The sequence below is a fragment of the Eublepharis macularius genome, chromosome 8 (assembly GCF_028583425.1).
Source record: "Eublepharis macularius isolate TG4126 chromosome 8, MPM_Emac_v1.0, whole genome shotgun sequence".
NCBI classification, from domain to species: Eukaryota; Metazoa; Chordata; class Lepidosauria; order Squamata; family Eublepharidae; genus Eublepharis; species Eublepharis macularius.
Genome location: NC_072797.1, coordinates 103844012 through 103866257, shown reverse-complemented (window position 1 = coordinate 103866257; position 22246 = coordinate 103844012). Strand labels below are relative to the sequence as shown.

General features: G+C 39.6%; 2 protein-coding genes across 2 annotated transcripts in view; one reads left to right on the top strand and one right to left on the bottom strand.

Annotated features, from left to right (window-relative positions):
- Positions 1–17703, top strand: part of ERMP1 (endoplasmic reticulum metallopeptidase 1) — a 41552-nt gene extending 23849 nt beyond the window's left edge. Inside the window, exons 9-15 of the mRNA XM_054986530.1 lie at positions 363–537; positions 3864–4054; positions 4723–4875; positions 6217–6419; positions 8025–8140; positions 13224–13387; positions 14105–17703. Of these exons, the coding sequence (XP_054842505.1) occupies positions 363–537; positions 3864–4054; positions 4723–4875; positions 6217–6419; positions 8025–8140; positions 13224–13387; positions 14105–14269 (1167 nt within the window). The 3' untranslated portion in view covers positions 14270–17703. The remainder of the gene's footprint in view (positions 1–362; positions 538–3863; positions 4055–4722; positions 4876–6216; positions 6420–8024; positions 8141–13223; positions 13388–14104) is intronic.
- A 1973-nt stretch (positions 17704–19676) lies between these two features.
- The window catches only part of RIC1 (RIC1 homolog, RAB6A GEF complex partner 1), an 83965-nt gene continuing 81395 nt past the window's right edge, over positions 19677–22246 (bottom strand). Inside the window, exon 26 of the mRNA XM_054986899.1 lies at positions 19677–21620. Coding sequence (XP_054842874.1) covers positions 21335–21620 — 286 coding nt within the window. The 3' untranslated portion in view covers positions 19677–21334. The remainder of the gene's footprint in view (positions 21621–22246) is intronic.

Below are 22246 nucleotides of genomic sequence, written 5' to 3'. Positions count from 1 at the left end.
TGGTAAATTTTAATTTGAAAAGAAAGCCATAATTAAATGTTTACATGAAAGTAATAATATGCTAGCATTATGAATAGATTCTTCATGAGATAGTTTAGGCCCTCAAATTATATTACAGTGGTATTAGAAGGAGGTAGTCTTAAACAATCCAATTTTTCTGTACTGTATTAGGAAAGAAAAGATACCACGAGGCAGAATTCTTCCAACAGATAAGCATTGTCTGAAAGCAGTCTTATGCTCTTCTTTAATTTACTATATCACAAGAAAATAGCTAAGGTCTGCTTCTCCATTGCTGGAAACTCTGACTACTAAAAGTAATTGAGAGGTTTTATGTTTATACTGCCTTTTTTTTCTTTTCCCAGAATACAAATGAACAGTTTCTTGGAGAAATTTTCTTCGATGTTTCACTGGCTTTTTGGTCAGTTATGTTGGCCTTGCTTACATACCTCGGATTGTGCTCAGCGTTTGTCAGTGCAATATGGGTAGCGTTTTCTCTACTCACAAAATTAATGACTTATAAAGAGTTAAAAGAAAAAGGTAATAAATACACCTTTTAATAATATATAATTTGAGTTTTATATGAAGAACATTGTTGCATTTGCCTGGCTTGATTGAAACGAAGAACACATTTCATGCTCCTGGAAGCAGGGGTGGGGTGTAGAGTCTTTTTCTCCCATGATATCCTCTAAATAATTGAAACTAGCCATATAAGATTGAGAGCCTGTCCTGGGTTCTTGGCAGTACAGAAGGGGCATTAATATCCATGAAACCACCACATATTGGACTTTGGGGTGTCACTTTATGTCAGCGATTTGTGGTTGGGGATACTGGAAATATTATATTAAATAATAAAGAGTCCAGTTGCACCTTTAAGACTAACCAACTTAATTGTAGTATAAGCTTTCAAGAACCACAGCTGTTGTATCTGACGAAGAGAGCTGTGATTCTCAAAAGTTTATGTTACAATAAAGTTGGTTAGTCTTAAAGGCGTGACTGAACTCTTTACTATTTTGCAACTACAGACTAACATGGCTAACTCCTGGATTTATTTATTAAATGTCTCTTTTAAAAGTAACTTATCTAATGATAAAATCTTGATTCCAATTATTTTATTATTTAGCATAGTTCTAATCTTTTATGATGGTCAGGGTGGCATACACAGTTTATTTCTTTTTCCATTTTATCCTCACAACAACCCTGTGAGGTAGGGTAGGCTGAGAGTGTGACTGTCCCAAGGTAAGCTTCATGGCTGGGTGGAAACTAAATGTTGACTTTCCAAGATCCTAGACCAACATGCTGTTACGTCAACTGGCCCTCATACATTTCTAAAACAAATCAATGTTAAAGTCTGAACCTTTAAACATGGAAGCCATGTTAAAGAATTGTGAGACAGGGGAAAGTATCTGGGCTAGAGATGGGCACAAACCGGGAAAAAACCGAACCATGTGGTTCGTGGTTCGTCACATTTCTTGAATCACAAATGTTCACGAACCTTCCCCGGTTTGCAAACGGGTTCATTTGGTTCAAGGAAAAGACACTTCCGGGTCAGCAGAAAGTCACTTCCAGGTCAGTAGAAGGTCTGCAGAAAGCCCATCCCCCGTTGCCTAGGAAACTTTTTGATTGGCTCCAGGCTGTCTGCAATGTCGAACCGAAAAACGAACCAAATGAACTGGCCTAAAGTTCGTGGCGGTTCATCAGAAATGGGCTCTGATGAACCACCGGTTCACAAACTACAAACTGGCCCTGGTTTGTATTTCGGTTCGTGCCGATCTGGGCTGAATCCTGTCCTTCCATGAATTGATCCACTTTATGGAAAGGATTTTGGCCAACTTCTCCTTTCTCCATTAGTAGCCTCTTGTGCTCCTTCCCCAAAGTTGTTCCTGAGAGGCAGGGGAAATTGTCCATCTCTGCTCCAAGCTCCACAAACAGAGTAAGAGCTCACACTGGAATGATTCCTCCTGATTTACCCATCCTGCTTCAGTTCACTGTATTGCATGCCACTCTCTTTCTGTGGGTACTCTGATTTCCAAGGGCAGCCTTTTGGGTAGTGAAAGGGAGGTGTTAGAAGAAGAAAAAGGTGGCAGAATTGCCATCTTCTTAAAACAATTTTGTTGCAAAGAGTTCAAAAAGAAGAGAGTTAGGTCTTGCTTGGTTTCTGTAGAATTCAGTGGGTGTTGGACATGCCTTGCTGAGCAGGATTATGCCCATCTCGTGTAATGACACTGACTGTCCAGTAACCATCAGCGTCTCCTTCTGGAAAGTGGTGAACATTAAGTCATGTTTTAAATGTGTTGTTTTTAATGAATATGAATTTTTAACTGTATTTTAATTGTATTTTAATGTGTTGTTATTCGCCCTGAGCCCGCTTGCTGGGAGGGCGGAATACAAATTTGAAATAAATAAAATAAAAATAAATAATTGGAGTACTTGCTTAGTGTCCTTGCATCTGTATGGAGAAAACAAAACAGAAATCCATGCATTTTACCATTGTGCAGTGTCTCTAAGCAGATATATTTCTGTGTATGTCTCTAGGTTTAAGATTATGTTTGTTGGTGCTAAAAAATCCAGTCTAGTCTCAGTGTTTGAACTGGTAATCTATAATGTACATGCTTGCCCAAGCAATATATGAATTGCACAATGGAAAAATTAAATCATTTTAAATGGATGTAAATTTCTTCCAGGTCTCTTAAAAATCAGCTTGCTCACACGAAATGAAGTTTTTTAAAAGTCGAAGAAAGTTATTGAAATTAGATATTGACCTAATTCTCCATTCGTCTATGACATCTTGAAACAGCATCACCACCTATGTATAATAGAGATAGTCAGGTGATGGCTAAGAGGCAGAATTATGAATCAAGATGTCCCCAGTTAGAATGGTGCCTTTGGCGTAGGCTCATTAAGTGCTGTCTCTAAGCAATAACCAGTACTTTTATTCTGAGCATTTCTTCCAACCCCAAAGCAATTTTAAGTTTGAATAGAAAAGCCATGGTTGAAGATTTTTGAGGCCTTTGGGGATGTTGTAGGACATGAAGGGCCAGAATTGGCCCTCTTGCACCTGTAGGTGCCCTTCTGCTTGTGGAAGGGGGAGTTTGGTACACATTTATTTTGAACTATGATCAAGCTGGACCCAGTTCGGATTTGGGGAAATAGTGCAATTTGTTGAGCATATAAATAACAGAGCAGTAGCAGTCTTTTGTACCCTTCTGTTCACACATGGCACACCTGGATTCCACCTATGTATTTTTATAACATGAACACGCACGCACATGCGCATGCATTATTTTTGCCCCTCCTGCAAAAAAATGAAACGTGGGGAGGGAGAGCCCTCCAAAGGCTACCAGCTGTGTTGTTCCATAGCTAGATGCAACTGTATTCCCGGGTACGCATATAGAATCAAAGTGCCAATAAGCCATCTAGATGGATATGGTGCTGACAGTTCTCCATACATTTATTTCTTGAATGTTGTGACCAGCTTAAAAAGTTTTATCTATACGCTCAAAAAGATCAAATGTTACAGGCCAAACTTTTGTTTTCCCCTCCATTTAAATGCTTTCAAGTGGGAATAGTTGATGCCAAGAACTAAGTCACTGCAAGTGATGTATATGCGTGTGCCAGTTATTTCTGTATTTTTGGTATGTTATAATAGAATTAGTAGAATTATGATAATGATTCGGTTAAAGTCTTTTCTCTCTGTTTTTGCCAGTTTGCAGTTCAGAGTTAAGAGTTCTCAAAAGCATATGTGTATAACCTCATCCTTGCATAACAAAGTTATGTGCCGTCGTCTGTTGCTGTAAATGAGAAAAAGTGATACCAAGGTCTAGAACGCCTTGCAGTAACATATTTTTCCCCCTCCTGTCTTGTAGGTGCCACGATGAAGTTCGTTCTGGTTTACCTCTTGGGGATGTTTGTTCCATACCTCTATTTAATGTACCTCAACTGGGTTGTATTTGAGATGTTCATTCCCAGCATGGGGCGGAGTGGTTCAGAAATTCCACCTGATATATTAATGGCTTCTTTTGTGGTTATGGTGTCTATATTCCTTTCTTCCTACTTTGTAAGGATCCTTTCTTTTAAAAAAAATAAAAATGTTTGCACAATAGCTAATTTAATTATCCTTGAGCTGTATATGTTATGCCTTCAGACAATTTTATGATCTAAGAGAATGGTACCATAGCACTCATCTATGGCTTTCACTGATGTATTTGAAGTAGCTGTACACATGAATGTGAATTTTCTGAGTCCATGTTCCCTGTGTCTGCTTTCTTGTACCTTAAAAAAAGATACTGTGAGTGGCCTGAGAGTTTGTATTTCCACAGGCTTAATTTCTTTTCATTAATCACCGATTGTTGATTTAGAAATGTCTTCTTTTTTTGTAATGAGGATGGATGTTACCTTGTACAGAACAATGAATGAACTAGCCCATGAAACAATGTTACGAGGGGGCTCTTTTGCATATAGACTGTCCTCAGTCCTGGCCCAATAAAGGCCAGACATGGAAGAGCCAGGTCTAGTTCTTGCTTGACAGTTGTGGGCAAAGATAATTACTTTTGGCCTCTTCCCTAATAAAGTTATGTGGGTGAGAACAGAACCCCAGGGGGACAATGGTAAACTCACCTGTGTTTTGTTTTTAAGATGGGCCATGGATGTAACAATCGATGTTGGCAGCTGTACTTTATCAAAGGCTATAACCTTATCTTTGTGGGTTTTTTTTTTAAATTCCAGCTTAATTTCATCTATCTTGCTAGAAGCACGAAGAAGACAATAGTAACTTTAACTGCAGTTTTTGCAGTTGCATTCATCCTTGTCTGCAGTGGCGTCTTCTTTCCTTACAGTTCAGATTCAGCAAACCCAAGACCTAAGCGAGTCTTTCTTCAGGTAGGAAGTGGTTTCTATGATGTAGAGGAGGGGCCCTGGAAGGATTACATAAATAACTGTTTTCAGGTTTTTTGGCTTTCAGTTTCAGACAAATATTTAATAAGAGGGCGATTCCAATCTAGCTCCTTGAGGTGGTTGACTCTGTTTTTTTCATCAGCTGTCTTTCCCAGATTTATTTATGCTGATCCCTTGGTCTTTATATCCCCTAGACTTTGGGCTGTGTTGGTACAGCACATTGTTCACACTCCTCTTAGAGCTGAAATATGAGAAATGGGAATATGATTTGTTCCAGAGCAGAATAGGAAGTGATATCTTTGCACTGTTGCTCTCTTTGACTGCTCCCAGTTACGCTTATACCTTGCCTGGCTCTGTCTGCAGTGTGCCAGTGAACGATGCCTAGCAGCATAGATTGTGTAACCAGATGCTTACTGGAGTTGGGGCAAACACAGTTGCACCAAAACAGTTTGTGCATGTTCAAGACCGTTGCTACATTGTTTATGAAACACACTGTTTGTAAAAAAATTGTGTTCTCTTGCTTTAAAATCAAGGAACTTGTATGTGGCTTGCTCAGAGAAGTACCAGAGGTAAAGGCAGTGAAGGGCAGTGATAATACTGCAGTGGATGCGGCTTGCTTAGACCTTGGTGCATGTTTATTTATTATATTTTTTATTGAAGTTTACCTCTACTTCTATTCAAACTGCAATAGTTTGCATTTAGAAACCAAGTTTAGCGATTCTATTGGGGATTGTGGTGGAATTTTCTTCCTGTTGCGTTAGGTAGGTAGTAAACTGGAGTTCATCTGTTCCTAAAAGCCTATTGCTCTATTTCCATTTCTACCTGAATTTTTTTATTAGATACTCTTAAATGTTGGTTTTTCACAATATCTAATATAGTACGGTTCTTCTGAGCAACATGTGTCCTCTAAGGCTTGACATGTAGGTCATAGTTAGGTCATACAGGTCCTGAATTGTCTCTCTAGGCAGCCTTCCAGCAGCTTTCTACTGGGCTGTTCACACAGTTGCAAGATAACAGTATTTAGAAACGCCTTTTACACAGTACTGTTTATATTGCCCAAGCAGGTATTAAGTTTCCATTGTGGACAGAAATGCAACTTCTGCCTTGCGAAATTGTTTCCTGGTTGGTATAACATCAGCTTGGTAATAATTGATGTTAATGTCATGATATCAGATTTACTGTTAAATACAGCCTTAGGGGCACTTTCCTGGGAGTAAGCCTCATTAAATAACATGATGGGATCTGCTTACTGTAGACATGCTCAGGCTTGCTCTCATAAGGAGGCTAAATCTGCCCAGTATTTGATATTTTTTCTTGCTTTTCCAGCATTTGACCAGAAGATTTCATGGTCTGGATGGCCACTTGGCAAAAAGTGATTCGGGAATATGGATTAATGGGCTCGACTATAGTGGGATGTCTCATGTCACTCCTCATATTCCTGAACTCAATGACACGACTAGAACGAAATGTGAGGAAGAATCACCTCTCTGTGGGTTACCTTGGATCCTTCCTGTGAACTATCTTTTTAGGTTGGTAATATCATCTTCAAGAGTTGTTTGAAACTGAATAGCTCAACTGATGAAAGGCTTTTAAAATCAGCTAATCACATATAAACAAAGCTATTTACTAGCTAATTAAATATATAATTACTAGCTAATTAAATACCTTAATACAAGCGCATTTCTGAGAAACCTGAAGGGAAAAATGTTCCAGCTTGCTGTTTTAAAAGACTAAACTACTTATAATTGTCAGGAGGACAATTTTCTTTTTAATATTATTTATCTTTTATCTACTGTACAGCAGTCAGTTGAAAATAACCACTGTTGGTTGCACTTTCTGTTTGGCCAAATGCAGCAAGAAGTTGGTCTGCGACCATTTAGACTTCGTCACTTGTATGTTAGTAAATAGTGTTTCCAAAATACAGTCACCACTTAACAGTTTTCTTTCTGTAGACAGAAAAGAACACAGGACAAACGGCAACACAACTCTTTAAAGCTATATTTTTTACTGACTTGGCCCAAAAAAATTAATAATATTCACTGTAACATCAGATTTTGAAATAAGGAATATTGTCTGTGGTGCTACCTTTTGACAGATAAAATGGTTTATAAATAATATCAAGGACATCAGTATTGTGGAATGTTAAAAGATGCTCAGATTATTTTTTCACTCTCAGCTTCAGCTGCTACTAGTTGAGAATTAATTAGCTTCTCAACTAGTAGCTACTAGATTAGAGAATTAATTTTGATGTATGATTAAAGCTTTAATTATTTGACATTGATTAAAATAACCTTAATTAAAATATAGAAGTATATTTTTTCATTCAAGTGCTTATTTTGTTGTAGTTAGCACAGTGTTGTTGGTGGTGAAAAGCACAGTGGCAGCTCTTTATGTGAATTTCCTTTATGTGTTTATTGCTAACTCCTAAGGCCTGGCTCAGACACAATGCCAAACAGTGGTTTGGTGTTATACAAATGAGTCTCGAGCTCATGAGCTCCCTTCTTATCTTGGGTGATTCCTACTTGGCCATCAAGGAGGCAGGACCAAATCTTGACAAGATGGTGTCCCCCTCAGAGCAGTGGCACTTCCTATGAGGTTTCCTTCTGCTCTGAGGAGGGGAGGGCATCCTTCTCAACTCTGAAATTAAAGGGGAGATAAATCAATTTTACTTCTCTCCTTACATACTTCCTGTTTAATTAGTTAGAGTTAAATTTCCTAGTGCGGATACTGCTTTGGAAGTTGCCAAACAAATCACAGTTTGCTTCTGCTTTTAAGTTCTGGTTTGCAGGCAAACTCTGTTTGTTTATATGTAAAGGCAATGGGAGTCTTGCCTCAAGAGAGCATGTAAGGCTCGCTCAGGTAATGTCAGACCGTGATTTGGTGTGATGTCTGAGCTGTAACTTCAAAGTAACCCTTAGTCAAAACAACAGTGTCTTGTAGTAGCTTTTATGTCACAAGACTTTGTCATTTTCCCTGCAGCAGACTAACACACTTCTGAAATAGCCCTTCAGCGTTTTACATGTTCACTACGTATTTTGTCAGAATTATTCCTGAACACCAGTTTAAGGTATTTTTAAAATACTATATTTGCATATTATATTAAAAACAAAGAACAAACTTTCTTCTTCTTTTAGGAAAAATTGGTATCTTCCTGCTCCAGTGATGATACCCAAGAACTCTATTCGCTTTCAGCTTCTATCCAAAGAGCAAACGCCTTGGGATACTACAAAGCTGACCTTTGAAATAGTAGGTGGGTGTGCGTAGGCCTTTAGTATGTGGCTTGTTACTTTTCAGCAGAAATGACTGTGGTTTCTGCAAGTTACGATTCCATGCCTAAGCTACTGAGAATAAGATATGCCTCACAAAATATAGGATCCACTTATTTAGATCTCCAGTTATGGGAAATGCATGATTGTGGTGTGGTCACAGCATGTGCGTATGTGACTAGATGCAGCTGGCAAATTTGGCTCTTGCCTATGAAAAGTTATGCCACAATGAATGTGCAGTGCCATGGAATCCTTTGGTTTTTCTGCAAGATGGCTCCCCATTTCAGCATTTCTAGTTATGCCACCCCCCTTGCATTGTCCTCTGTTCCTCTACAAATCATGAACAGTGTGTTTTTTCTGTTTACCCCTCCCTTTTAAACAACTAACCCCCCCCCCATTCTTTTCCCATCATGCCATTGTGGGGATCAGGGCTTTTTTTCTGGGAAAAGAGGTGGTGGAACTCAGTGGGTTGCCAGCACAGGGGGAAACTCCTGGCGGGAGGTGGTGCCCCTGGTATAAAAGCAACAGCTACCCCCAGTTGCCTTCAAAAAATTGGCATTCAAGAGTACATTGCCTCTGAACATGGAAGTTCTATTTGGCCATCATAGCTAATGGCCCCTCATGGACCTGTCCACCTCCACAAAACCTTTCTAATAGCTTTTTAACATTTTCTAACTATAGTAATTTATTCAATGAATTGATTATGCAAGACATGATACAGTAGTTCCTTTTGGCTGCCCTGAGCTCCAGGTTAACTGCGGGTGAACTCTGATAGTGAGGCAGAAAAAAATCCTCACTATTTTCTTCATATCATTCAGTAGTTTATAAGCCTCTATACTTACATAGTTTATCTATCTATATAAGCCTTCATAAATGTGCAAAAGGAGCATGCGTAGCTTTCCTCACCTCTTCCCAGCCAAAGTGTTCCTGCCAAAAATCCCCTCCTCTTCTATTTATTAAAGATTCTTAAAATTCCTTTGTTCTCTTTATATCAGCCCCTGAAGATTCCCTGTATCAAACACTCAGTTTGTACAGTCTGCACTTCTTAATATTTCTCTATATACCCATGTGCCTAATTTTGTAATTTTATATTTACACACATGCGCACGCATGTCTGCAAGTACAGGATACACTTCTTACATCTGATGAAGTGGGCTCCAGCTGAATCTAGCAAGGCCAGCTATCAGATATCCCACCGTTACAACAACAATCATAATAATTCACTGTTTGAACAGTGCTTAATATGCAATTAAAAATCACTTCAGGTTATTTTTGGGTGAGAGCAGTTCTAACTTCTAATTGCAGATTTCATATGTGTTTTAACTCAGAGTCTCTCTACATGAGACATCTGACATGTGAAGAACACGTGTTGGGAGATGCAATGTTAGTTGGGAAGGTAGTTTAAAAAGACAGAGCTGGTGGCAGAGCAAAGGCTTTGCTATATACTGCAGCTGTGTGAAAGAGCTGTGAAATGCCAGAAGGGAAAATTCCGTCCATTATAAACTCTCCAAGCTCGGCTCTGGAAGACAGCTTCAGCCCGTTTCCATTCCACGCTGCCCTCTGGTTGCAATCCAGACTGGAGAGGTGAACTTGACAGAGCCTTTTGGAAAGTGAAGATGAAATTAACAAACCCTCTGAGAAGCGATCGCTGCGGACTCTGTCATTTTAAACTACCCTTCCTGGATAACATTGCGTCTCCCTCCACTTGATGAATGTGCACTGAGGTGTCTTGTGTAGAGAGATTCTCAGTCTAAAACAAGATGTATTTTAAAACCACAAACACAAATTATAGTCACATAATTAAGCTAAAATATCATTTGCTTTGAAATAAACTGGAACGAAGGCATTCACTATTCCACATTCACAAGCATTAAACACAGGGCTTTTTTTCTGGGAAAAGAGGTGGTGGAACTCAGGACTGCACAATGACGTCACTTTGGGTCAGCTGGAATAAGGGGGAAGTTTTTTAAAGTTTAAATTGCCCTCGGTGAAAATGATCACATGGCTGGTGGCCCCGCCCCCTGATCTCTAGACAGAGGGGAGTTTAGATTGCCAGTGGCGCAGAGGGCCATCTAAACTCCCCTCTGTCTGGAGATCAGGGGGCGGGGCCACCGGCCATGTGACCATTTTCAAGAGGTGCCGGAACTCCATTCCACTGCGTTTCAGCTGAAAAAAAGCCCTGATTAAACAGATAACAATGCTGCATGCAAAGTGTTATGTTTGGGGCAGGGGGAATCACCCTTTTGCTAATTTGATAGATTCTTGGGAAATACACACAAACATACCCATTCTGAACATAATATAAAAAAAGTTTTCTGTTCCACAATTAAATGTTTTAACACCCCATCCAGGGTAGGGGTAATGGGAAAGACAATGCTGGTAGAAGGGGCGGGGAGAGGATTTAGGGTGTACCAGGTAATTGATGGGTCCGTGCAGGGTTTTTTTCCTGGGAAAAGAGGTGGTGGAACTCTCAAGAGGGAAATGAGGAAGAAACACACAGGATTCTTTGAAATAATATTATTTTCACAGACTATTGCTGCGTATTTTCAAGAGGTTCCGGAACTCCGTTCCACCATGTTCCCGCTGAAAAAAAGCCCTGGGTCCATGTTTGCTTTATCCTTGCAGACATGGAGAGCTTTCTTTTTTAAAAAATTGCTGCAAAAAAAGGTGGCAAAACACTGACTACCAAGAATCTGTTTTCTTCTTGGCTCTGTGACTCCTAGTGGCTGCAGGCAGAACTGCACCAAAAAATAAATGAAAAACATTCTGTGAATGAATGATGTTTCCGGGTTTCCTTTTCCCCATCTCTCAGTGGCCCTGCTAATGGACGTAGAATATTTATTGCATATGGCCAAAGGCCATCACAATCAAGCAAATAAAACTTAAGTAAAACACATAAGTATAACAAACACCAAACAATAAAACTATGATGTTAAAAACATACAAAAATTACTTAAAACACATAAGCACCTTTGTTATACATAGATGAAGGAATCGCAACCATTAAGGGACTCCTTTTTCTTGGGCTGCCAGAGCTCGTTCCTGCCATTGCAGTTTAGCATAGTTAAGCTTCTGCCTAACGAGCTCCTTATAAGCTAACCCTAAGGAGAAGAGATGACTGATAAATGTTCCTTTCTATCACGTATAGTGTACTAGCTAACCTTAGGCCTGGCTTATTTATAACCGTGTCTTGTGATATCAAGGGTTATTGATAAAAGATCCCAAAAGTTTCCAGTCCTTTGGGGTTCTGAGAGTTTAGGTGGCATGTAAAGGAGAGAACCAATGTGTTGGCCTTGGATCAATAGAAGCTGAATATAGTCTGGAAACCCACTGTCCAAGGTCTGTACATCAACATTAAGATTGACAGATACAAATTCTCCCAGACCGCCCACTCCCTCATCCCTTGACACAAGTTTTGAAAGCTGGTACTGTAAAGGCATGGTAACCCTGAAGAGTGGAGGATTGGACACCTGGGACATCGTTACCTGCAGACATAGTATATCAAACTGCCACAGGAACAAGAAGAATTCAGGGTCATGGAGTTTATTCCCCCACCCCAAGAGGTTCGAAGACAGCAAGTGTAATTGTCAATTGGACCTCTCTATTTCATCCAGACCCCATGAAGAGTCTACAAAAATGCAACAGAGAGCCAGTTTGGTGTAGTGGTTAAGAGCGCAGGACTCTAATCTGGAGAGCCGGGTTTGATTCCCCACTCCTCCACTTGAAGCCAGCTGGGTGACCTTGGGCTAGTCACAGTTCTCTGGAGCTCTCTCAGCCCCACACACCTCACAGGATGTTTGTTGTGGGGATAATAATGGCATACTTTGTAAACCGCTCTGAGTGGGCATTAAGTTGTCCTGAAGGGTAGTATATAAATCGAAAATTATTATCATTATTATAACCATTTTTGAGGCAAAACACCTGACTTGGGTCGTGGGGTTTGACAACTGCAATCTGAGCCATAGATCCATGGGAGTTAGCTGTGTTAGTCTGTAGTAGCAAAATAGAAAAGAGTCCAGTAGCACCTTTAAGACTAACCAACTTTACTGTAGCATAAGCTTTAGAGAATCACAGTTCTCTTCCCCTGTTGGCCACCCTATGAATTAATGGCATCCTGTAATTAACCTTGCTCAGATCTTGTAAACTAATTGAATCAAGCCATTACAACAATGGGAATGGCAAGTGTTTTTCTCTGCTCTCTCAATTAGCATTTGAAAAATTCCTGACGTGCTCTCTCTCTCCTTCCTCCTAGCTGTATTTGAGGGTTACTAATCTTTTCAGTTAGAGGACGGCAATGGGATATCAGTACCTTCAAGCAATTAGCATTACCAAAGGATTCCAGTATTGCTTTATTCTCAAGCAGTGCTATGCAAATGCATGTTTGTTTTTTAAGTGTATTATTGCACTATTCTGGAGCACAGCTATGCATGCAACAGTGAGGGGGGGGGAAGTGGGGGCAAATGATGCAATCTGCATCTGGTGTGAAAAGGACACTGGCTAACGAGGGTGAAAAAATGCAATACCCTGCGCTGTGTGGAATCTCTGCTGCAAGTGCAACTTGAACAACAATCACCGTGGCAAAATGACCACGGAGGAAAAACTCTCTTATGGAATTGCCAGAGTACCTTTTAGAGATGTGGTAACGTGGTAGCTGCAAGCTGAAAATATCTGGTTCTTCAGTGCTTGCCATTCTCATTAAAGCATTCTGCTGCAAGTGAGAATAAGAATTTTCAGTGATGTTTCAGAACCATTTTGCACTCCAAATGCTATTGCTAGTTTGATGCCTTCAACAAGGAAAACTTGGGATTTTTAAAATGCAACTGCTAGGAATTCTCTGATCAAGAATTTTGTCATCTATCTGGCATGCTTTGAAGTCCTTGGAGTAAATGAACCAGTTTGCAGTGTGGACATACACTTAGTTACTTTGGCTGAGTGGGGAGGAGGGCTTAAGTGAGGACTTGTGAGAGAACTTCAGTGAAAGGAAATTCATCTTTGCTATTCAGCACTGGAAAATGGCTCCTTTTATTCTGCATTCATTCAGGAATCTTTGTCTGCCTTTTGCTTTAGGTCCAAGTCGTATGTCAATGTATCTTCGATCACATCAAGGAGTGACATTGTCCAAGTGGTCCCTTGGAGATGGAACTCCTCTTGCCAATACTGGTGGAGATTACTTTGTGTATTATTCACATGGGCTTCAGGCCTTGCCATGGCACTTCTGGATCGAGATGAAGGTGAGGGGGTTGGGAATCCTGCTGTACCATAAAAACTGTATTTTATTTCATAGAGCTCTATTGCCTACTCCACTAAATTATTCTTACTTTTTTGCTCCCTTTGATGATATTTCCTCAAATTAGAACTGTAGCAAGGGGCCTTCTGTCTTCCTTCTGCTTTGAGAAGGAAGGACTGGCTTCACAGTTTGCTAGTGGTATCCTTTCAGCATTTCCCTTGAATCTGTCGTTGGCATTACGCTAGAGACTAATCAAGGATTGCACTTGTATGTTCCATTCCTTTTCTCCAGAGCAGTCTTTAGCAGGTTTAAATAGCAAGATGTTTTGACAGTACACGGTCTAGTGCATTCTGCATTGTACCTTAATTACCTTGAGGCCTATTTTGCAAGAAAGGCAGCCTGTAAATGCCATAAATAAACCAATTAAAGCCACGCTTTTGACACACAAGTGTTCCATAAACCTTCTCACCCTGTAACCTGAGGTCTGGATTTATCTTTTTGCTCAGATTTCAGTGCACTTGCCACTACACAACCTGCCCGTCCTGTTATTGCCATTCATGTCCACTTTTGCATTGTTTGCCAAAACTGATATCATTATTGCATAATGATGTAAAAGTGCTTTTCAGAAAGAATGGTGAATAGAAACTATGAATTGGCTTGATATAATTGAAAATTTGGTTACTCTGACTCTGTCTTGTCTGTTTTCTTGTCTGTTTTCCAGGTTTCAGATGAGCCAGTCAAAGGAATGGTCACCCTTGCTGTAGCTACTCATTATGTCTTTGGGAATGATCAGAAGTCAGTCCAGTTAAATGCTTTATTAGAACGATTTCCCAATTGGACGTTTCCTTCTAGTTGGGTCTCCACTTATGACGAATTTGTCTTTTAATTTAGAGGTAACACACAGGTCGGTTGGTGACTGTACACTATTGGATACAGCTTTGATTCATAGGGAGTTTGGGCAAGGCAGAGGAGACAGTATTTTTGACAATACTGAAAAATACTTTAGCTACAAGCGTATTTCTGTGGCAGTGTGAATACCTAAAAGATGATGATGTTACTCCGTTTCTTCCTTGGGGAAAAGAAGAGCCTCTGTGTTTTTATGCAATATAAACCATCTGTTTCTCCCACTGGAATGGCCAGCATACCTGTGACTAACTGAACACGAATGTTGCCTTTGGGATGTAGCTTTACAGCGGTCTTCCTGGCTGTCTTGTCACAAAAGGGGCTTTTATGATGTTCTGAGTACAGTGAGTGAAATACTTCATGGGCTTTAAGTGACTTAAGTGCAGATTTCCCTGCACTTGTTGACCCATTCTAAGAATCTGAAATAAAGCTTTGATGCAGAGACTTTTATGACTGCACCTTATGGAGAATAAGCAAGCATTAAGTGATCACAGTTCTGAAGTAATGATGCCCTCTTAAAATGTACTCTGTAATCAAAGTTCTTTACATTGTAAAGCCAGAGAATTTGATGATCAGTCTCTTTTGAACCCAAATTTTGTCTGTGTTGGTCTTACTGTTCTGTTTTCTTTTTAACACTTGTCTTTCACCTTTTTGAACTCTTGTGCTGATGCAGTATATTTTCAGTACAAGTTGGATAACCTACCTTCGGTTCAATGGGGACCAAGGAGTGTGAAAGGCATATTTACATATCAGATGCAAACACATGAGCACTACCTTTTGTGTTAAGTGCTAAGCTACCAATCTGGCCTTCTGTGTGTGTGTGTGTGTGTGTGTGTTGTTTTGTAGTTGCTGAATTGTCAAATATGAACCTTTATTATTTTTAAAAATTTCTTATGAGTTTTTCATAATTGGATTAAGAAAACCTCATAGGAAATCCAATTGCAGTAAAACTTTGATTTTATGTCTAAAAGTAGAAAATACGCTTTCTTTTTTTTTTTTTTGGAAGACTAGAATGAGCAAGTGGAACACAAAGATTTTGAAAGTAGTCTGAGGATCTGGCAATTGAGTCACTTTCCAAAGCCCAAATATTTCTGTGCACAGGGGGAAAATGTCTGCAAAAGGAAAGTATGTTGGCAAGAAAGTACATTTCTAGAACAGAAAGGGGGCTGAAAACAAAACCATTTTGCTGTTTCATATATAAAACACACACACCATTTATAATAATAAACTCTGCTTTCTGCATATGATTACAGATTGGAACAGGTGCTTCTGAACCTATAGTTCTGGATAGGCTTAATTACTTCTTTCTCCTTGGATTTTTGGTGGATGTTTGGGTATAGAAAGTAATTCAAGCACAAAAACTCCAGCCATTTTGTATTCAATTTGCCCATCTAAGGAAAATGTGTCATTCTTTTTGCAGTGCAAGTCCTCAGTGTCCAAGTAATTTGGGCTCTACAGTCCTTTTGTCACAGAAGAGACAAAACCAATACTGGCTCTTGCTCCCAGTGCGATGCTTCACACCCCAGTAAGGGCATGGTTGTAGGCCTTAAGGTTATGGTGGCCACTCGATCTTAGACCTTTGTCTGTGGCAGCAAGGTGTCAAATTGCACAGGGTCCAAACTATGGAAGGCTCCATGTGTATGTACTGGTGTTCAGGATTATTTTAATCATGTTGGCAAACCATCCCCAAATAGTAGTTTCACTGACAGATTGTTCTCCCTCTTGCACCCAGTGCTCCTCCCCATACGGCTCAGACCTAGACACTCTGCCTTGATTTAACACCTGGCTAGCAACTCAAGGCAGAGGGTAACGTGAAAATTGCTCTAAGTTGCAATCCAATGTACTAGCTTCTAAATAGAGGCGATTAAGTTCTTATTATGTTAAACCCTGCTACTTTAGCTTAATTGCTGTCAGTTGGGAAGGTGTTATATTATTCTTCAGTTCTGTCATTGGGATAAGTTTTCGTGATTTGGTTTATAATCTTAAAAAATGCCAGTAATACTGAATTTCATCAGCATCAAGTTATGCAACATTTTCCAATGTATTCAGATACAGAAATAATTACAATTCACTACTTGAGGTTAGGACAAAACTATACATTTATACTAAAGGCACAGGTACTGGCAAAAATAGCAGTTGTGCATTTGGTTTCTTTTTGTCCAGCTAGCATAACTTATTGAGCATTGAGAGATCATAACATTTTGTTTTGCCCTGTCAATGGCAACAGAATGCAGAATGCTATCATGTCATGGCACAAGATGAGTTGCGCTCTCTCTTATGAAGGGAAGACCTAGTTTCATGACTATTTTTGACTGCACTGACATGTTCAGTGTAAGCAGAGCTTGGCCTTGAGTAGCAGTATTTTGCCCATTGAACCCAAAACTTGCTAGCAAAGCTGATGAAAAGCAACCCAGACGAAGATATGTGTGACCTCTTTGCCTTAGTAACAACCAATCTAGTATTTTCTTCTGTTGAGAATTTTTCCCATTTAGAAGTAATTATGGTGTTCATTTGTCCTAATTGCCTTATGCAGGTTGGCATTTTACTGTAGAGAAGCTCTTGGCAATGTGTGTCAGTGCCACTAATTTGTACAGCTTGTGTTCTTTAACAAACGCAGCCTGGATGAATTCTAAATCTGTACAATACGAGTCCCCAAAGCCTTTCCTTAAATTGACTTCTGTTGTGCCTCTAAATCTATGTTGCATGCAGCAAAGAAAAAATACTTAAATGTGTCAAAGTATGCAAGAAATTACTAACTTCTCCCTTGGAAGAAAATCTTTGTCTAACTCAGGATGTCTTTTTTTATTACATATCAAATTGAAATAATGGGATGTGTAGGGTGCTGGGGTTTTGTTTAATTAAGTGCTGCCTTATTTTAAAAAATAATTGTTCAGCACAGGAATTATTCTAACTTGTCTTCCTCTGTTTTGACCTTGCACTGAAAGCTTTTTGACAGAATGAGTTGGAGAGAATAAAAATGTTAAGCTTATTACAAGTCAGATCGAACTGGTTGTATACTTGATCATATACCTGGTGGTGAATCTACCAATTATTGCACTGGTTTTCATGCACAGTTAGTATACCTTGGTCTGGACTGTACCCCTTTAGACTGTAGGTGGTATGCTCCCTATACAAAAATATTTCCTGCTTGTGGAAGAAGGGTTCTAGCTTATAGATTGTGATGGTTTTCTATCAGCAAGACTTTTTTTTTTATGGGAAAGCATTTGAGCTTTGAGTCCTTATCTGTAATTTGAAATGGAGGTGGGCGTGCATCTGTGTGAGAGACTGGTATTCTTGAGAATTATGCCATGGGTTACAAAAGAACAGATATGAAAATAAATACATTAACAGCAAATGAAATGGAATGTAAAGTTAACTAAATTGATACTCAATAAAACTAAACTGATACTCAATAAAGTGGAATTAGTTGTTGTCTTTTCGCTCCATTTTCAATCACTGTTTAACCAAGACATGAGACATAGCTATTTTTTTCCCTTGTCTGTAGTTTCCATCAAACCCTCTTAGCACACTGTCTCCAAATAGCCTTGAAATATGATCCACATTCTGGAGTTGAAGCCAGAAGTTACATCTGACCATGTTTAGAGACCAAAGCCTTTGGCTGAAACTGCATGATACAGCCATCTAAAATGATTATCAATAAGGCACTTGCGGAGAATTCATGGCAGAATCACTACACTACTATGTGACTCCAGACTGCACTTATCATCGTTTGGTCACAGTTTGGTGTAGTAGTTAAGAGCGCAGGACTCTAATCTGGAGAGCCGGGTTTGATTCCCCACTCCTCCACTTGTAGCCAGCTGGGTGACCTTGGGTCAGTCACAGCTTCTCAGAGCTCTCTCCGCCCCACCCACCCCTCACAGGGTGTTTGTTGTTGTGAAGATAATAATAACATATTGTCGAAGGCTTTCACGGCCGGAGAACGATGGCTGTTGTGGGTTTTCCGGGCTGTATTGCCGTGGTCTTGGCATTGTAGTTCCTGACGTTTCGCCAGCAGCTGTGGCTGGCATCTTCAGAGTTGTAGCACCAAAAGACAGAGATCTCTCAGTGTCTTTTGGTGCTACAACTCTGAAGATGCCAGCCACAGCTGCTGGCGAAACGTCAGGAACTACAATGCCAAGACCACGGCAATACAGCCCGGAAAACCCACAACAGCCATCAATAATAACATACTTTGTAAACTGCTCTGAGTGGGTGTTAAGTCATCTTGAAGGGTGGTATATAAATCGAATGTTGTTATTATTGAGTCTTCTTGGACCAAAATAGGAAGGTACACAATTGAATTACCACCCCAGAAACATGTACCTGATTAGGGCAGAAGGTAATTTCAAATGAGGCCTTTAAAGCAGTAACTCTGCCCTCTGCCTTGAGTTACTGATATAACATCATTTGATTTACATACCGCCCTTCAGGACAACTTAACTTGTGAGGTGAGTGGGGCTGAGAGAGCTCTGAGAAGCTGTGACTGACCCAGGATCACCCATCCGGCTTCAAGCAGAGGAATGGGGAATCAAACCTGGTTCTCCAGATTAGAGTCCCACTGCTCTTAACCACTACACCAAACTAATTGGAATACATATTCCAACTTGGTTCTATATTGATTATATTTATTTATTATTGTATTGTCTGGAGTTACTGTATAATAACTATGCTTGACCACTGAAGGCGAAATGGCTGAAACACATTTGATCAGGGTCGCATAACATTCTGGTTTGAGTTTTTTTATAAGATTTTAATCTGTATGGAGGCTATATTTGGGCCTGTAATAGTTTTTATATCATCCTGTAATAAATACATGCATTTTGTTGTATATTGAGATATATTTACGTTCTGTATTTAGTCATTTTAATACTCGGCGCTATGCCTGCCCATCCACAAGGTGCTCCAGGTGCAGCCCATTCTCTTTGTAGCATTCACAACAAATGTAGGGATTGACACTAAATTAGTAGGTGGCAAGACCTGGGGGGAAACCTGGAATGTCCATTTAAGAGGTCTGAAACACAATCTGGCAGCTGTTTTTAAATGTAGAAGAGAGGTTGCCATAGATAAACATGGTAAGAAATTTCAGCATGGGGGACAGTTATGGCCTAATGCTGAAACTTGTTTCAGTCTACTCTCCCTCCTTTTTTCCTTAAGCATCTATTTCTATGAGAATATCCCTGGTCAGTGGACCACTTAGGTTGCAATCCATGAGTTGTCAATTTGAGCCTTATCTGAAGTTAAATCCTTGAGTTGCCCTGACCAACATTCTGGGACCAGGTCTGGGATCAGCACGTAATGAGCACCACTGCAAAATGTTACTGGGTGTTAATTCACATTGAACAGTTTGCTTTAATCTTTCTTCCTGAAGCCTTCAAAATTACAAGCAGCATTTCAAATAAACAAAATAAATTTCTAATACCTTCCACCTTTGCCATTTTATTTTAAATTATTGCACAAGTACCAGTACTAATCTCCTTACCAATTGTAAGATTATGCAACTGCAATAAAACTTAGTTACACTTATCCATTAAGACAATTTAATCTTGTCCTCTGGAAGAATACACAAAGTCATAACTACTAATTTTACCCACCCCTTTAAAATGTTCTCAGCACTTGCCTGGATGAGAATTCATAAGGGGGCAATGGTTCCAGTAGCTTTACCGAGGCTCCGTTAAACAACAATGCTCCTAGTTCTGGTTGGTTAATGATTTGGTCCATGTCAGTTTCCATTACAACCACGTTTATAAAAATAAGTGTTAGTTTTTAATATAAAAAGTAGAAGTGTTGCATTCTCTTTGTTCCAATTGCACAGTATAAACCAACTAATGTCTAAATTTTAATACTGTTACAGGTATTTAATGTTATACATATTGGGACAGTAGGTAGAAAAAAATAAGTACCTCAGAGCAACTGTGACCCTCTGCTGCAGCCAGATTTACATAACATTGTATGAAGGTTAAAATAAACATTTGGTAATTAGTTACAGTTATATGCATTATAAAATATTTGCAAAGTGGTGGTTTAAGTATATACACTGTACATTTTTATTACCAAGCCTTAACTGCAGTAATACATAGTAAGGTGGCCCTATTTACATAAAAACTATACTAGAAAAGATAATTTACAAGTAAAATAAATAAGGACCTTCAGAGAATACCTTTATGGAGGCCAGTAATAAAAAGAAAGCTCTAGCAACTGATGCTGCTGGTTATGAAGTGTCAATGAAAATCTGTTGCCTCTCAGTGGAAGGACAACTTTGCTCTTGGCTTTCTTGGAGTTAAAGGTATAAATGTGCAGGATAGGATGGGTCACCCACTGCTGTGGAACAAGCACCAAAGCACCAATACCAACCTTGAGAATATACAAGAGTATTCACAAAATATACAGCGATATCAAAATTTAGAGATACCAAACAACATAATCTATGAAACAGAACAGCCCAGATAAATCAGGCCATCATTTCCTTTAGGCAATCAAGCTAGTCAGAATGTGCAAACCTGCATAACGTGCAGTTTTCATTCTAACAAGCTTAATTTCTGAACTTTGGGGTTAAAAAAACCAGGGCAGCAGAAAGTTATTAAATATACTTAAGTGCTGCCTTATTTTCCAGCAGAAGTGATCAATTTAGAACTGTCTCCCATGATTAGATTGCATTCTCTTGTATCCTGAAAGGAGCCAACAATAATCGGGGGCAATTATGCAAAACTGATGTCCTGCCCAGTCGAGTACTCAAAACATAAGGAGGAGATCTTTAGGGAACAAAGTCTTAACAACAAGATCTTCAAAATAAAACCAAATCTTGACATGAAAATTACAAGATTCTTGCTTTCCAGGTAGCCATTTTTAGAAATGACATAAGCAAGACTATTGGAAAATGTTACTTGCATTCACAGGATTTCTAGTCAAATGCATGTAAAAAAATTCAGCATAAAATCAAAAACACCTAAGTGTTGTTTGAAGGCTTGGATTATATTCTTCCAAAGCAATATTTGTGAATGCCTTCACTCTGCGGCTGTGGTCTTGTTAACAATATTACCCAGCAGCTCTGTTAGGAGACAGTACAGTCATAACTGCCTTCCTGGAGCAGATCTTCTTCCTCCAGTCCAGCCATGTCATCCTCATGCCGGCTTGTGGTGCTGCTGCCAGTATCACTTTGAGGGCTGGTGCCGTGGCTAGCCAAACTCCTGTTTTCTTCTACCCTTGGGCTGGCTTGCTCTGCCACTCTTGATAGGTTCACCGGCTGGAAGGCTTCGGGTTGCACTTGTTCCTCTGCTATCTCAGTCAGCTTCTGGAGTTGTGGCTTGATGACAGTTAAAAATGGCTTATACCCAGGACTAAAAGACAGCAAGCAAAGAAGCAGCCATTTTAGTTGATTATCTTAAAATCTCTGTCATTTTTATGGTCATTAAAATGCATTGCTCGATGTCAAGTGCATTAAGCAAACCTCAAAGCTCGTGTTCAGAACTAAACAAGAGCTGTATAACAAGGATGGGCCCTTTGCCTGCACAATGAAAGCCCTTTAGCAGACACCACCCATATATATGGTTTGTGACCTCCCTTATTACTGTAAGAGAACTGTGCTTCCCTGCCCTTTCTTTAATGACACTATGTCAGAAAGGCACGGAACGCATACAACATTTGTTATTCTGCTACCAATAAATAACACATCGAGGCAAGAACCTCAATTGCTGAGGCTCTTCTGAATTGATATACAGGAGATCCAAAATGCATCAAGCCTCATAAGACCTTTTTTTTTTGTTCTAGGCACTCTTCTATATTCTAATAATCCTTGCATGAGAAAGTTTAGCATCAGAGAAATAGGACTGGAAGGGCTGGTGGAAGAAATTCTCCTGTATCAGGTGAAGGCATCTTGTACCAGGGAAAAGCAGAGAAGTGAAGAACACCACCAAAACGGAATGTTTGTTTTTAATAAGGCGTTCCCAATCCAAATGTAGTTACT